Source organism: Bufo bufo, chromosome 5 (assembly GCF_905171765.1).
Source record: "Bufo bufo chromosome 5, aBufBuf1.1, whole genome shotgun sequence".
Lineage (NCBI taxonomy): Eukaryota > Metazoa > Chordata > Amphibia > Anura > Bufonidae > Bufo > Bufo bufo.
The window spans coordinates 482,074,044-482,088,745 of record NC_053393.1 but is presented as its reverse complement, the minus strand read 5'-3'; the positions used below and the strand labels follow the sequence as shown (position 1 = coordinate 482,088,745).

The 14,702-nt window shown below is 44.1% G+C and overlaps 1 protein-coding gene across 1 annotated transcript in view; it reads right to left on the bottom strand.

Moving 5' to 3' along the window:
- Positions 1–1,201: 1,201 nt before the first annotated feature.
- The window catches only part of RNF32 (ring finger protein 32), a 36,147-nt gene continuing 22,646 nt past the window's right edge, over positions 1,202–14,702 (bottom strand). Inside the window, exons 7-9 of the mRNA XM_040432828.1 lie at positions 13,235–13,343; positions 1,993–2,160; positions 1,202–1,431 (exon numbers count right to left, since the gene is read on the bottom strand). Coding sequence (XP_040288762.1) covers positions 1,210–1,431; positions 1,993–2,160; positions 13,235–13,343 — 499 coding nt within the window. The 3' untranslated portion in view covers positions 1,202–1,209. The remainder of the gene's footprint in view (positions 1,432–1,992; positions 2,161–13,234; positions 13,344–14,702) is intronic.

The window sequence follows — 14,702 nt, the reverse complement described above, 5'->3', positions numbered from 1 at the left end:
GTTGGATATTGGTTGGTTGATGTTGAAGAGAAAAGAGACCTGCAATGAGAGTACATAAAAGGAAGAAAAACAGAACCAGAACAACAAAAACTGAAACCATTAGATATGGTTAGGAGTTTCAGGAGTTGTTGAGGCATGTATAATTCTATCTTTGGTTACCAGGATCTTTACAGGGAAACCCCAACGATAGGCAATGTTGTTTTGTCTTAATATCCTTGTAATTAGAGAAAAGCTTCTTCCAGCTTTTATGGTTGCTGCAGACAGATCTGGATCTTCAGGGTTCTGCTTACCCCCTTCTGCGTGGTGGCATGATGTTCGGGGAGTTGTTAAAGCTGGATGATGAGCTTTGTGCTCCAGAGCAGCCGCCATTTTAGGTGCACTAATGGAGAGAAAAACATCCGCCATCTTGGGTGTAGCTTTCTGTATTTCATCAGCCTTACATGGCGGCAAGTTCTCTGCATTCCTACCAGGAGCTCTTGACTTCACATGAGGTTTGGGAGGTAGTTGGGGAGCTGTTTCTCTTACTTTGACAGGAATAGCAGTCGGAGCTCGTTTGTATGAAGCCATGGAGGCCTGGCTGCCGGAGCTGGAGGATGCGTCTGAGAGTGTTTCGTCGCCATCTTGGATTGAAGATTCTTGTTCAAATAAAGCGAGATATCTTCTATTTGAGGGCTTAAAACCCCTTAGGGTTCTTTTCCTGCCCTGTCTGCTGCTCGGAGGTTCCGAATTGGAGCTCATTATGTCGCTGGCAGGCAAAAGGAATGAGAACGGAGCTGTGTTGCTGAGGAGCTGCTGCTTCACGCGACCATCTTGATTGGTGGCCAAGCCACACCCCCAGTGCGACTTTTTTAATGCCACCCTGTTCTACATCTTTTAGGCCAGTGAGCAGTGTTTTAAAGGGAGTGTAAAAGATAAATAAAAAGTGACTGGGGATGACCTGCAGTACTGGACACACATAATGGTGAGGGGGGGGGGGGGGGGGGGGGGGGGCACGACGACGACTCTCTTTTTTTATCCTGAACAAACCCATCAAAGATATGTATGGAGCAATGCATACATTCAGTTGTAAGACTGGTGGATTAAAAAAAATAAAACCCCCATTGTTTGTATTACATTTTTTAATTGGGTTATTCAATAAAATTGTCATAATTTACATTTCACCAATGTAGAAGAGTAGAGTAGATTATTGGGTTAGGTCCATGTGAAGGATTAGCAGGAGAAACATTTCTTTTGGTACGGAGAGCGGCACAAAGGGCAAACAAGACATTCTCCCAAGGAAAATTCTTCAAATGCCTGAAGACAAGCATGGTGGAACACATGGGAGCAAGACAGAAGGACAGTAGGGCGGATAGACGGGCTTCTGTGTTCTTCATCATTGGCGCACAGTGGCATAATACATATGGGGCAGTCCAATATCTCCAGTCGAACAGCCTAGATGCAAACATATGTAAGTGATTTAACGAATATTGTCACATATAACTGACTGGCTGAAGGCATCGGTGTTGGTCCAATGTTCATATGTGCTCGCATTGCTGAGAAAAATATATGCGAGGGCGTTGCTGTTACACCTAGAGTCTGTGCTCTCTCTGCAACTGCCGCACCCGCTCCACTTTGACAGGGCATTATGACATTTTCACTGCCTGGTCCTGTCATTTAAAGTGCAGAGGGGGCTATAGTTGCATATAAAGCTGAGCCTCTAGGTGTAACTGCAACGCCCCCGTTGCTCCTAAAGACTCATTTGCATATATTAAAACATAATTTTTGTGCTGAGTGCTGCAATACCAGACACCTGCACTAAAGTGACTGTTTCCGGGGGTAAAAACGCAGACCTATTCTAACTTCATGCAACCCCTTTAATGAGTGAGCTCACATGGTGTTACATCGTACATGACTTCTCAGTGTCCTCTATATAACAGTATAGTGAATTACATTATATAACTGTGATTGTAAAGGGTAGGAAGATGGTACGTATATACTGTATGTAGCTCTCACCTGAAGTTGTATTTTTTCCCAATCTGCTTCGCCAATTTCTGGGTTACACTTTTGTTCCAACTGATGGAAAACATTGTGACTTATGGCAACGGACTGATCAATCTCACTGAACAGGCCATCAATGTCTGGGTTGCAGCATATTACCAGTCGGTCTGAGATTTCTGAGAACTAAGATATCAAAATAAATGGTTAACAAATTGGAAAAAGACGCCAAATCTTCATTTAGTGTCTAAAGCTCTTTGCAAGCATATATCGTCCTCTCCCCTACCGAATGTATGCATGTAAGAAGTAAGGGACAGATGTGGGACTAGGGGAGCATAATTGATCTTCACAGAGTTGTAAGCACCGTTTTTAGTGCCCAAAGCAGTTGTCACATCCCTTCCTCCACACCAATGTTTTAACCATGATGGATCATGTTCTATTTTTTTACAGTGCAGATGGATCATAGACCCATTCAAGTTGAATGGGTCTGCATCCGTCTGCGGCAACCGCACGGAGGGTGCCCGTGTATTGGGGAACGCAAATTGTGGTCCCTAATCTACAGAACGGCTGGCACACGTTCGTGTACATGAGGCCTAAAGCTGCATTTAGACGCTGAAAGGAGAAGCTGATTGTTGGGAAGGAAGCGCTCCTTCCCGACAATCGGCTGCTTTTTAAGTGGAGGTGAAGCTTTGCATTTACATGCAGCGATCACCTCCACAGTACGAGGACGAGCAATTGCTGCTGCTATCGCTCATCCTCATATCAAATCATTGTTCCTAGGCAGCAGAGTGCTGTTTAGATAGCACGATCTACTGCCCGGGAACAATGATTGAGGTGTCCGCACGTCACTTGATGAACGAGCACTTCTCTAATTCATTGGGTGATACAGTATGTGGCACCTTCACGCAGGTCAATTATCAGGAATAAGCATTCGCTGGGACGCTTGTTCCAGATAATTTGCCTAAACATGGGCGGTGTAAATGCGGCTTAAATTTCTGCCATGTACAGAATGAGTAAATCTACCCCATTGTTTTAAAATGGGTGAAATCGGCAGCCAGCCTCCATGGATTTTACCAGACCGTTTCATCCTCGTCCAGTTGTCCTACACAGCCATTTTATCAACTTCGGTTATTAGGATTGTCAATGTTGACTTTAGCACAGACCATCTGTGCAGCACAGAGAAAATGGTCATTGCTTCAAATCATTTCTTAAGACTTCTGACATATAATAGAGACTTATCAGAGTTTTTAGGCGGTGGGGGCTCCGGGTGCCAAAACCCCACCAATCACAAAAATTAAAGATTGGAAGCGGGCAGCTGAGCACTTTGCCCCTTTGCCTATTCTGGGCTCTTACCGGAGAGTGGAGGAAGAGGTGTAGCGGCGTCCATACCCTGCTTGCTCCACTCTCTCAGAGCACTTGACTCCCCACCCATCACAACTACGCCATGTCAGAAATTCTATGAAATGACGGATAGACTTTGGGATGGAGACATATACCAGATCTGTTTTTAAAAACAGCAGTGAACATTTTTCTGATACCAGCCCTCATCCAACTGGACAAAAAAGGGGCTAAAGGCAAAAAAAGCTATTTATTATCACTAATACGAATGCTAAAGATATATTTCCCTTTTTTTGCACAAGATGACCCCCAAAAAAAAAAACACATACACACACAGAAAGCCTCCTTTTTTTGCTGTAACTGCCTCCTTCTGAGAAGGCGAAGGTTTTGGAGAGTGCTTTTGGGAATTTTTGCCAAAGGGGCAATTCTGAGGTTAGACGCTGATGTTGGATGACAAAGCCTGGCTCGTCATAAGTGTTCCAATTCATTTCAAAGGTTCTCATGATGCCGAGGGCACGGCTCTGTTCATGGCATGGAAGTTCCTCCACACCAAAGTCATCGAACCATGGAGAGAACCTGGAACCACAAGGCTGTGAATGTTTGTAGCTGGTATGTAAAGTACTCTCTGGGTATATATGAGGCAGGCATTCTAGGAGGCCATCAGAGGCACTATCTACGTAGCGGACACCCTGGGAGGTGCTGGTACTGGCCTGGGGCGGGGAAATGTGTCCACATGGCACACGCAGTGACTTAGTCTTTGAAGCTGTCCATCTGTTCCTCTGTCACATGTTGTATGGCGTGAAGCTGTGCAAAAAATGAAAGTGACGCATGGAAGCTATAGACCCGCTGAGCACCATACATCATGAACACAAAGGACTTGCTGCTCCGCGGACTCCTCCTACTACAAAGAGGCGACAATATAATCCGGGCAGACAACACATAAATCATTCTTACAACCTCTGAGAGCAACTTCAAACCTTACTTTTTTCTGAATATACATTTTTCATCACGCAGAAAACATTTTCCCTACAGCCAATTAATTAACCTGACATTCGGGCCTCAACGTCACAAAATATTTTTAGCTTGAAAAGAGGCGAAACTTCAGCAAAGTCAGGATAGCAATGATAGAAATTTTCCATTAGCTGCAGTGAGCGGTCGTAGGGCTTAGAGAAGTGTTTGCTTAGCAGAGAATTGCTGTGCTCATTACAGCGGGCGGCCTAAAGCGCTGGTATTGTCTGCCTATGAAGAAAGAAGACATGTGGACAGCTTTTATAAATTGACGTAGTAATGTAAACCAATTAGGCAGTCACGTATGCCTTTCATATCCAGCCTCTAATTTATCTCTGCTAAAAGTCCCTTTGTGACTGGGGCTGAGCACATACACGACCCTAGACTTGTAGTGTATGTCATCCAGATGAATGGGGAGAAGGGCGTGTCCCCTCACAGATTAACCAAAATACACCGGGACGGGGGCTCCACAGGGCTCTTAAAAATGTAACTGGTGATGAAATGTTATATACATGTGAACTGTACTCAATGTCAATCATATAGATTTATGTACAGATCTCATTAAAGCGGAGAACCAGTCAGATAATGGGTCATAATAGGTCAGTGCAGTTCCTCTAGTTATAGATACAATTTTGTTCTTAAAGGGGCTCTATATAACTGACCCCAGGACAATACGTCACATTAGGATTACAGGTCCGAAAAGCTTAAAGGGGTTGTCTCAGTAAATGGCATTTATCATGTAGAGAAAGTTAATACAAGGCACTTACTAATGTATTGTGATTATCCATATTGCCTCCTTTGCTGGCTGGATTCATTTTTCCATCACATTATACGTGGCTCGTTTCCATGGTTACAGACCACCCTGCAATCCATCAGTGGTGGTTGTGCTTGCACAATATAGGAAAAAACGCTGGCCTTTCTGGTGGCCGGGACCGTGGGAGCGCATTTAGGCTAGTGTTTTTTTTTTCTATATTGTGCAAGCACGACCACCATTGATAGATTGCTGGGTGGTCGTAACCATGGAAACGAGCAGTGTATAATGTGATGGAAAAATGAATCCAGCCAGCAAAGGAGACAATATGGACAATCACAACACATTAGTAAGTGCCTTGTATTAACTTTCTCTACATGATCAATGCCACTTACTAAAGTGAGACAGTCCTTTAAATATTGATGGACGATATCTGATACCAGATATCCGCCACCAATATTTTAGCTTTTGTGCCAATTTAAGGCCTGATACCTCTGGTTAATAGTGCCCAAAGTCCTCTACCAACCTAAACGGACTGTCCACTCCTGGCTTAGTCAGTATTTGCTAAAGAAACGGAATAGCAACTTTATTATATACCTTGTGTTTTAATTCCTCCTCATTTCCATAATCACTTCTTGCTGAAAGGATCATTGCTGAAGAGGATCTGTCATCATGGCTGGTTTAGGAAATACACAGTGGAGTCCCGTTATTCTGACCACTAGATAGTATCAGAGTAACCACCGTGTGCAGCATGGACAGAAGCTAGACGGCTTGGAGTGACTCCATAAGATCCTGGTAGGTTATCACAGGTATCTGGAGCCATGCTGACTGCACTGCATCCCACAGCTGCTGGAGGGTGTGTGGGGGAGGATCCATAGGGCGAACGAGACAACTTAGGGGGTCCCACACTCAATTGAGTACAAGCATGGGGAGTTATGGGGCCACGGCAGTAATGGAAGTCTTGGTGATGGTCTTCCAACCAATGTCAGACATTTCTAGCTGTGTGGCTTGGACATGTTGCATTGTCTTGCTGGAAGATGTTTGGGTGTATGTGATCTGCAAGGATGGATTCATACAGAAATCAGTTGAGAGTGCCTTCTACATGGATGAGTGGGCCCACAGAATGCCACGAAAACATTCCCCAGACCGTAACGCTGCCACCACCAGCTTGTGTTCTTCCAGCAATGGTTCCAGGGTGTTTGTTCTTTGATGTTTTGTTCTCCATCTGTTCAATAAAACTGAAAACTCATCGCTTTTCTGCCGATGCAGCTTCGTTATCAGAGGTGCAGTGACCATCCGTCTGCTTTGGAGCCTCACATGCAGTAGGGTTCGCTGAACTGTTATCTTCGACCCATGTCTGGAAGACTCCTGGTATTTTGGCAGTGAGCTGCTCCACTGAAGCGTGTCAATCCACACCTTCATAGTCAACCTTCACCTCTCACATCAATGGCATGTAGCGCTCCGCAGTTTCCACGCTGCTTATTCACAATGTTGTCATTTCTCCACACACGATATACTATCCCCACAACAGCAGGCGAACAGTTCACAAGCTGCACAGTTTCAGAAATACTGCCACCCTTGGCCCGAAAGCCAATAATCATCCCTTTTACCGTAACAAGGGATATGTGTGCAGACATCACACTTAGGGCTCATGCACACGACCGTTGTTGTTTTGCAGTCCGTTTTTCACTGATCCGTTGTTCCGTATCTGAGGTTTTTTTCTCTCTGATTTTAGTCCTCTTCCTTTCCATTACTGCACAAAACCTATCTGTATGGTTTCCGTATTTGATCCGTTTTTTGCGGATCGTATACAGAAACAGTAACTTATTAATCACCAAACACATGAGCAATATGGGCTGGGCATAGCATTTCTACAGTATGGATCCGCAAAATACGGATGAAATACGGTTGACATGCGGATGTGTTCCGTGTGCGTTCCGTATTTTTTGCGGACCCATTTACTTGAATGGGGCCTAGGACTGTGATTTGCAGACAATAATAGGACATGCACTACTTTTTTGCGGAATGGCCATGTGGACAAACGGAAACGGAATGCACACGGAGTAACTTCTGTATTTTCTAAAAATAATGGGAAAGGGATTAAAAGTATTTGAGCAACTGGTGCAATATTACTGTCAGATCATTATGTCTGTCTAGCTGCAGAAGTGCACTCCCGCTTTTTACCTAGTTATCCGCTATTTCATTTATCAGCTTTCTCTTGCGCTATTGGTCAGTGTATTTTCATGGTATTTTCTGATGCATTTTACAAAGGGGCAATGTCATTGTAAGGGGCACAATGGGGGCATCACTACTGTGTAAAAGCCACAAATACAAAGAGAGGCACTGCTGCATATGAAGCTCAAAGACGGCACTATTACCGTGTGTCGGTATAAAGGGGCAGTATTACAGTGTGGAGGTATAATGGGGGCACTACTAACTTGTGGTGGTATAAAGGGGAACCTATTAACGTGTGGAGGTATAAAGGGGGCAGTATAAAATAATGAGAGAAGAAGAAATGAATCGCACATCCACTGCTAATGCTATGATCTCATCCCTGCATTTCTGCAGGAGACAGCACTGAATAGCGCATGTGTACTACCTCCATGCTACATGCTAAATGAGGCAATTTGTGTACATTTTGATCAAAAGGCAATAAGCCCACTCACCCAAGGGGGCAGTATTCCAGTGCGGAGGTATAAAGGGGCACTATTACCGTGTGGAGGTATAAATGGGGCACTATTACCGCGTAGGGGTATAAAGGGCGCCCTATTACCGCGTAGTGGTGTAAAGGGGGCACTATTACCGCGTAGTGGTGTAAAGGGGGCACTATTACCGCGTAGTGGTGTAAAGGGGGCACTATTACCGCGTAGGGGTATAAAGGGGGCACTATTACCACGTAGGGGTATAAAGGGGGCACTATTACCACGTAGGGGTATAAAGGGGGCACTATTACCACGTAGGGGTATAAAGGGGGCACTATTACCACGTGGGGGTATAAAGGGGCACTATTACCGTGTGGAGGTATAAAGGGGGCAGTATTACTGTGTGGTGGTATAAAGGGGGCAGTATTACCGTGTGGAGGTATAAAGGGGGCAGTATTACTGTGTGGAGGTATAAAGGGGGCACTAATTCCGTGTAGAGGTATAAAGGGGGCACTAATACCGTGTGGAGGTATAAAGGGGGCACTAATACCGTGTGGAGGTATAAAGGGGGCACTAATACCGTGTGGAGGTTCAAAGGGGGCACTAATACCGTGTGGAGGTATAAAGGGGGCACTAATACCGTGTAGAGGTATAAAGGGGGCACTATTACTGTATGGAGGTATAAAAGGGGGCACTAATACCGTGTAGAGGTATAAAAGGGGGCACTAATACCGTGTGGAGGTATAAAGGGGGCACTAATACCGTGTGGAGGTATAAAGGGGGCACTAATACCGTATAGAGGTATAAAAGGGGGCACTAATACCATGTAGAGGTATAAAGGGGGCACTAATACCGTGTGGAGGTATAAAGGGGGCACTAATACCATGTGGAGGTATAAAGGGGGCACTACTGTGTAGAGGTATAAAGGGGGCACTAATACCATGTGGAGGTATAAAAGGGGGCAGTAATACCGTGTAGAGGTATAAAGGGGGCACTAATACCGTGTAGAGGTATAAAGGGGCACTAATACCATGTGGAGGTATAAAGGGGGCACTAATTCCGTGTAGAGGTATAAAAGGGGGCACTAATACCGTGTGGAGGTATAAATGGGGCACTAATACCGTGTAGAGGTATAAAGGGGGCACTACTGTGTAGAGGTATAAAGGGGGCACTAATACCATGAGGAGGTATAAAAGGGGGCACTAATACCGTGTAGAGGTATAAAGGGGGCACTAATACCGTGTAGAGGTATAAAGGGGCACTAATACCATGTGGAGGTATAAAGGGGGCACTAATTCTGTGTAGAGGTATAAAGGGGGCACTAATTCCGTGTACAGATATAAAGGGGGCACTAATTCCGTATAGAGGTATAAAGGGGGCACTAATTCCGTGTACAGATATAAAGGGGGCACTAATTTCGTGTAGAGGTATAAAGGGGGCACTAATACTGTGTGGAGGTATAAAGGGGGCACTAATACCATGTGGAGGTATAAAGGGGGCATTACTGTGTAGAGGTATAAAGGGGGCACTAATACCATGTGGAGGTATAAAGGGGGCACTAATACCGTGTGGAGGTATAAAAGGGGGCACTAATACCATGTGGAGGTAAAAAGGGGGCACTAATACCATGTGGAGGTATAAAGGGGGCACTAATACCATGTGGAGGTATAAAGGGGGCACTAATTCCGTGTAGAGGTATAAAGGGGGCACTAATTCCGTGTACAGATATAAAGGGGACACTAATTCCGTATAGAGGTATAAAGGGGGCACTAATTCCGTGTACAGATATAAAGGGGGCACTAATTCCGTGTAGAGGTATAAAGGGGGCACTAATACTGTGTGGAGGTATAAAGGGGGCACTAATACCATGTGGAGGTATAAAGGGGGCACTAATACCGTGTGGAGGTATAAAAGGGGGCACTAATACCATGTGGAGGTATAAAGGGGGCACTAATACCATGTGGAGGTATAAAGGGGGCACTAATACCATGTGGAGGTATAAAGGGGGCACTAATTCCGTGTAGAGGTATAAAGGGGGCACTAATTCCGTGTACAGATATAAAGGGGACACTAATTCCGTATAGAGGTATAAAGGGGGCACTAATTCCGTGTAGAGGTATAAAGGGGGCACTAATTCCGTGTAGAGGTATAAAGGGGGCACTAATACTGTGTGGAGGTATAAAGGGGGCACTAATACCATGTGGAGGTATAAAGGGGGCACTACTGTGTAGAGGTATAAAGGGGGCACTAATACCATGTGGAGGTATAAAGGGGGCACTACCGTGTAGAGGTATAAAAGGGGGCACTAATACCGTGTAGAGGTATAAAGGGGGCACTAATACCATGTGGAGGTATAAAGGGGGCACTACCGTGTAGAGGTATAAAAGGGGGCACTAATACCGTGTAGAGGTATAAAAGTGGGCACTAATACCGTGTAGAGGTATAAAAGTGGGCACTAATTCCGTGTAGAGATATAAAGGGGGCACTAATTCTGTGTAGAGGTATAAAGGGGGCACTAATACCATGTGGAGGTATAAAGGGGGAACTATTACCGTGTGGAGGTATAAAGGGGGCACTAATGCCTTGTGGGGGTATAAAGCATTACTCTGCATAGATCTCATTACTTTGATTGATCAGAAGCACTTTCTCTCCGAAGTCATTTTCACTTCCATCTGAAGTGATGTCAGTGCATGTCCAGTCCAGCGGCAGCAGAAAGGTTAAATGCTCCCGTGCCAATGTTTAAATCCCTCCCTTCAAAAAGCACAGTCTACACAAAAATGCAACAAAGAAGTAATCACCTGTAACTGCTTTTTATTCCCCACACGACCAACGAGGCCACAAAGACGTGTTAACAGATGCACAATGCTGAAATTAGCTAATGTAGAGCGAGGAGAATACAAATGTCTGGAAAAAGTATATACAAAGATAAAAAAGGGTCTGAGAAGAATGCTCAGGTGAACTCTGCACTCCCAGGAGGCTTTTATTTTTTCTTTCCAAGTAATCCATCTTAATGTCAGCAAATTGCTTACTAATGTGTTGACTTATTGCAATCTTGAAAAGTAAAATGAAAAGGCCTGGAATTTACTGCACATCAATGAGTCAGTGATAAGACTTTACGGGGTTAATACCTCGGAGCCGCCGGTGCTAGCTGACAGCAGAATGTTTGTCCTGTCCTGGTCAAGCCAACAAGTGAACCCCGCCACCGGCCCAGTGTTTGGTGAGACATTTGGGGAAATCTCATAGCGGGAGAGACAAATCCTACAGACGCCCCAACGAGTTCCTTCTAAAGAGCGGGGCTGGCATTAAATCCTGCTCCAGATAATGTAATGCATATGAGAAAGATTTACTGGCCCCGTAAAATGAGCTGCTTCAATTAAGTGGCTTATGCAAGCTGGGTTTATAGGTAAGGATCAAAGCGGCTTGTGAGCGCGCCGGCTGCGTTGTGGGGAGCAGTTTGCCTTCTGTACACACAGATTGTGGATACTGACATAAATGAGATAGTTGCCGTGACCTTTCAGGGGCTCTTAGATCTCAGTAAAACTACTGTGGCTCTGTCAGACCTGTCATAAACTTCTCATTCTCAGTTCATGTCCTGGACACAATCAACAGGAACATGGAGGTAACCCAGAAACCAGGGCAGGACCAGGATTCACCTCCCGTGTCCCCAGCTCCAGAAAGGACAGAATGTTTTAGGATCCGCATGATGGATGACATGGCTTTACGGCACATTGTTCTCTGCCATTTAATTAAAGGAGTTGAGAAATCCTGTAATCAGTGTCCTTACATTTGCTGGAGACCTCACTGTCATCTTCATCTATCCGTCTAATATCTATCTTTCTGTCTATATCTATCATCTATATCTATCTATCTCTCTATCTATCTATCTATTATCTATCTATCTATCTAATATCTATCTATCTATCTATCTATTATCTATCTATCTATTATCTATCTATCTCTCTATCTATCTCTCTATATCTATCATCTATATCTATCTATCTATCTCTCTATCTATCTCTCTATATCTATCATCTATATCTATCTATCTATCTACTATCTATCTATTATCTATCTATCTATTATCTATCTCTATATCTATCAATCTATCTATCTGTCTATCTGTCTATCTATCTATCTATCTATCTATCTATCTATATCCATCTATATCTATATATTTATCCATCTATATCTATCTATCATTTATTTCTTCATCTCTATCTAATATGCATGTAATCTACATAATATCTACCTATTATCAATCTATCCATCTAATATCTACCTATTTATATATCTACTGTATGTATCTATTATCTATCTTTCCTTATCGTCCTTCAGGCAGCATACACAAAGGGATATATGTGCTGCCTTTGAAAAAATACTTTTCAGTAAGAATATTTTGACTATCTATCTAAAATCTAATATCTATGTAAGGCTACTTTCACACCTGCGTTAGGTGCAGATCCGTCTGGTGTCTGCACAGACGGATCCGCTCCTATAAATGCAAACAATGGTATCCGTTCAGTACGGATCCGTCTGCATACACTTAGTCAAAAAAAGTCTAAGTGTAAGTCAAACGGATCCGTCCTGACTTTACATTGACAGTCAATGGGGGACGGATCCGTTTACAATTGCACCAATATTGTGTCAATTTAAACGGATCCGTCCCCATTGACTTACATTGTAAATCAGGACGGATCCGTATGGCTCTGCACCGCCAGGCGGACACCAAAACACTACAAGCAGAATGGAGGCAGAACGGAGCCAAACTGATGCATTCTGAACGGATCCGCATCCATTCAGAATGCATTGGGGCTGAACTGATCCGTTTGGGGCCGCTTGTGAGAGTCTCACAGGCGGACCCAGAAACGGCAGTGTGAAAGTAGCCTAATCAAAGCGAGGTTTCAGCTTACTGAATGGAGCTTTACTCTAGTAAGAAAAGCTCCACTGATTGAGGTGAAAAGTTGCCCCATTGTACAGTATGGGTGAATAAAGAAAATCCTTGACTTGGGAGTATTGCAATTCTTTTGCACTATTTCAAACCATCATTTATGGACCATAGTGCTGTTCTCCTTCCATTTCTTTTTTCTATCTATCTATATACACATCTAAAAAATTTTTTTTTAAAAAGCTGTAAAATGGCAGCACCAGAGTAAAACAAAAAAAATAAAAAGGTGCACGCCTGTGTTTTTAAATAATGTAAACAGGCAGCGCTCTAAAATAATTGAAAAAATAGAAAAAGTTTACTCACCCATGTGGACGCGGTGAGTTTTTTTACACACATCTATCTATAATATATATACATATTTCCTGTATATCACATCTGTACCTTTTACAAACAAGTGGTGACGTTTACAAGCATTTAACATGTCACTGTGGCTTCAGGTCATTTTCCATGAATGTCTCTGCTCAGCTCACCCCGTGCTGTACCATGCGGCCATGCTGCTGAATGCACCATGAGAAGGTCCAGAATAATGTGACACTACAAGTCAATCATTCCTTACAACATAAAATGAACAGGCACCTTCTCCTCAAAGAACTTCTTCCGTAACTTGGGGTCTTTGGGAGGTGTTGTTTGTCGTAAATGTTTGTACCATTTCCGCACTCTGTATCCCCTCCAACAAGCTTGTATCCTGAGGAGTAAAAGGAGAAACCTGAAGGACGAGGCCTGATTCTCTACAAAGGGGCACATTACTATTACTATTACTAGATACAATGTTACCAAATGTTATCATATATTTCTATTATTGCCATTTTGTGCATCTTTATAATCTCACAAAGGAAAAACAACAAAGAGCCAGAAAAAAACATCCCACTCCTTTATACTAAGGCTACTTTCACACTAGCGTTCGGGGCTCCGCTTGTGAGTTCCGTTTGAAGGGGCTCACAAGCGGCCCCGAACGGATCCGTCCAGCCCTAATGCATTCTGAGTGGACGCGGATCCGCTCAGAATGCCTCAGTCTGGCAGCGTTCAGCCTCCGCTCCGCTCAGCAGGCGGACACCCGAACGCAGCTTGCAGCGTTCGGGTGTCCGCCTGGCCGTGCGGAGGCAAACGGATCCGTCCAGACTTACAATGTAAGTCAATGGGGACGGATCCGTTTGAAGTTGACACAATATGGCTCAATTTTCAAACAGATCCGTCCCCCATTGACTTTCAATGTAAAGTCTGGACGGATCCGTCTGAACTACTTTCACACTTAGAATTTTTTCTAAACTATAATGCAGACGGATCCGTTCTGAACGGATCCAAACGTCTGCATTATAGGAGCGGATCCGTCTGTGCAGACACCAGACGGCTCCTCTCTGAACGCAAGTGTGAAAGTAGCCTGATACGGAGACATTCTTTTAATCCAGCATCCAATAATACCGAACGTTTGATAATCTGCCATTGGTTTTCAGCAGAGAAATATATGATACTTGTGAAGGCGTCTTCTTCTTCCAGAAAACTAAGAAGAGACTTTTTGGAAAGAGAACCCTCTGATTAAAAAGCAACGTCATACCTTACAAGTAGATTTTAGGTACTTTTCTATGACTAATAATCCACAATATTTGATAATCTGGCAACCTACAGACCCCAATAATGCTGAATTAAAGTAATTTTACTTTAGAAAAAAGACGACTGAGGGGAGATCTTGTTATTTTTGTTTTTTATGCTCCCAGAATGAAGCAGAACAATGGAGATTAATAGCGGTGATGTGAATGCAGCCTAAAGCCTCATGCACACGGCCGTGTTCCATGGCCGAGAGCGGTCCGTGGAAACCCGGCCGGGATTCCTGCTGACAGCAGGAGCGCACGGTGTCATTGGTTGCTATGACGCCGTGCGCTTCATGCCGCCGCTGCTGTACAGTAATACACTCGTATAGATCATACCAGTGTATTACTATAGTGTAGCGGCGGCATGAAGCGCACGGCGTCATAACAACCAATGACACCGTGCGCTCCTGCTGTCAGCAGGAATCCCGGCCGGGTTTCCACGGACCGCTCTCGGCCGC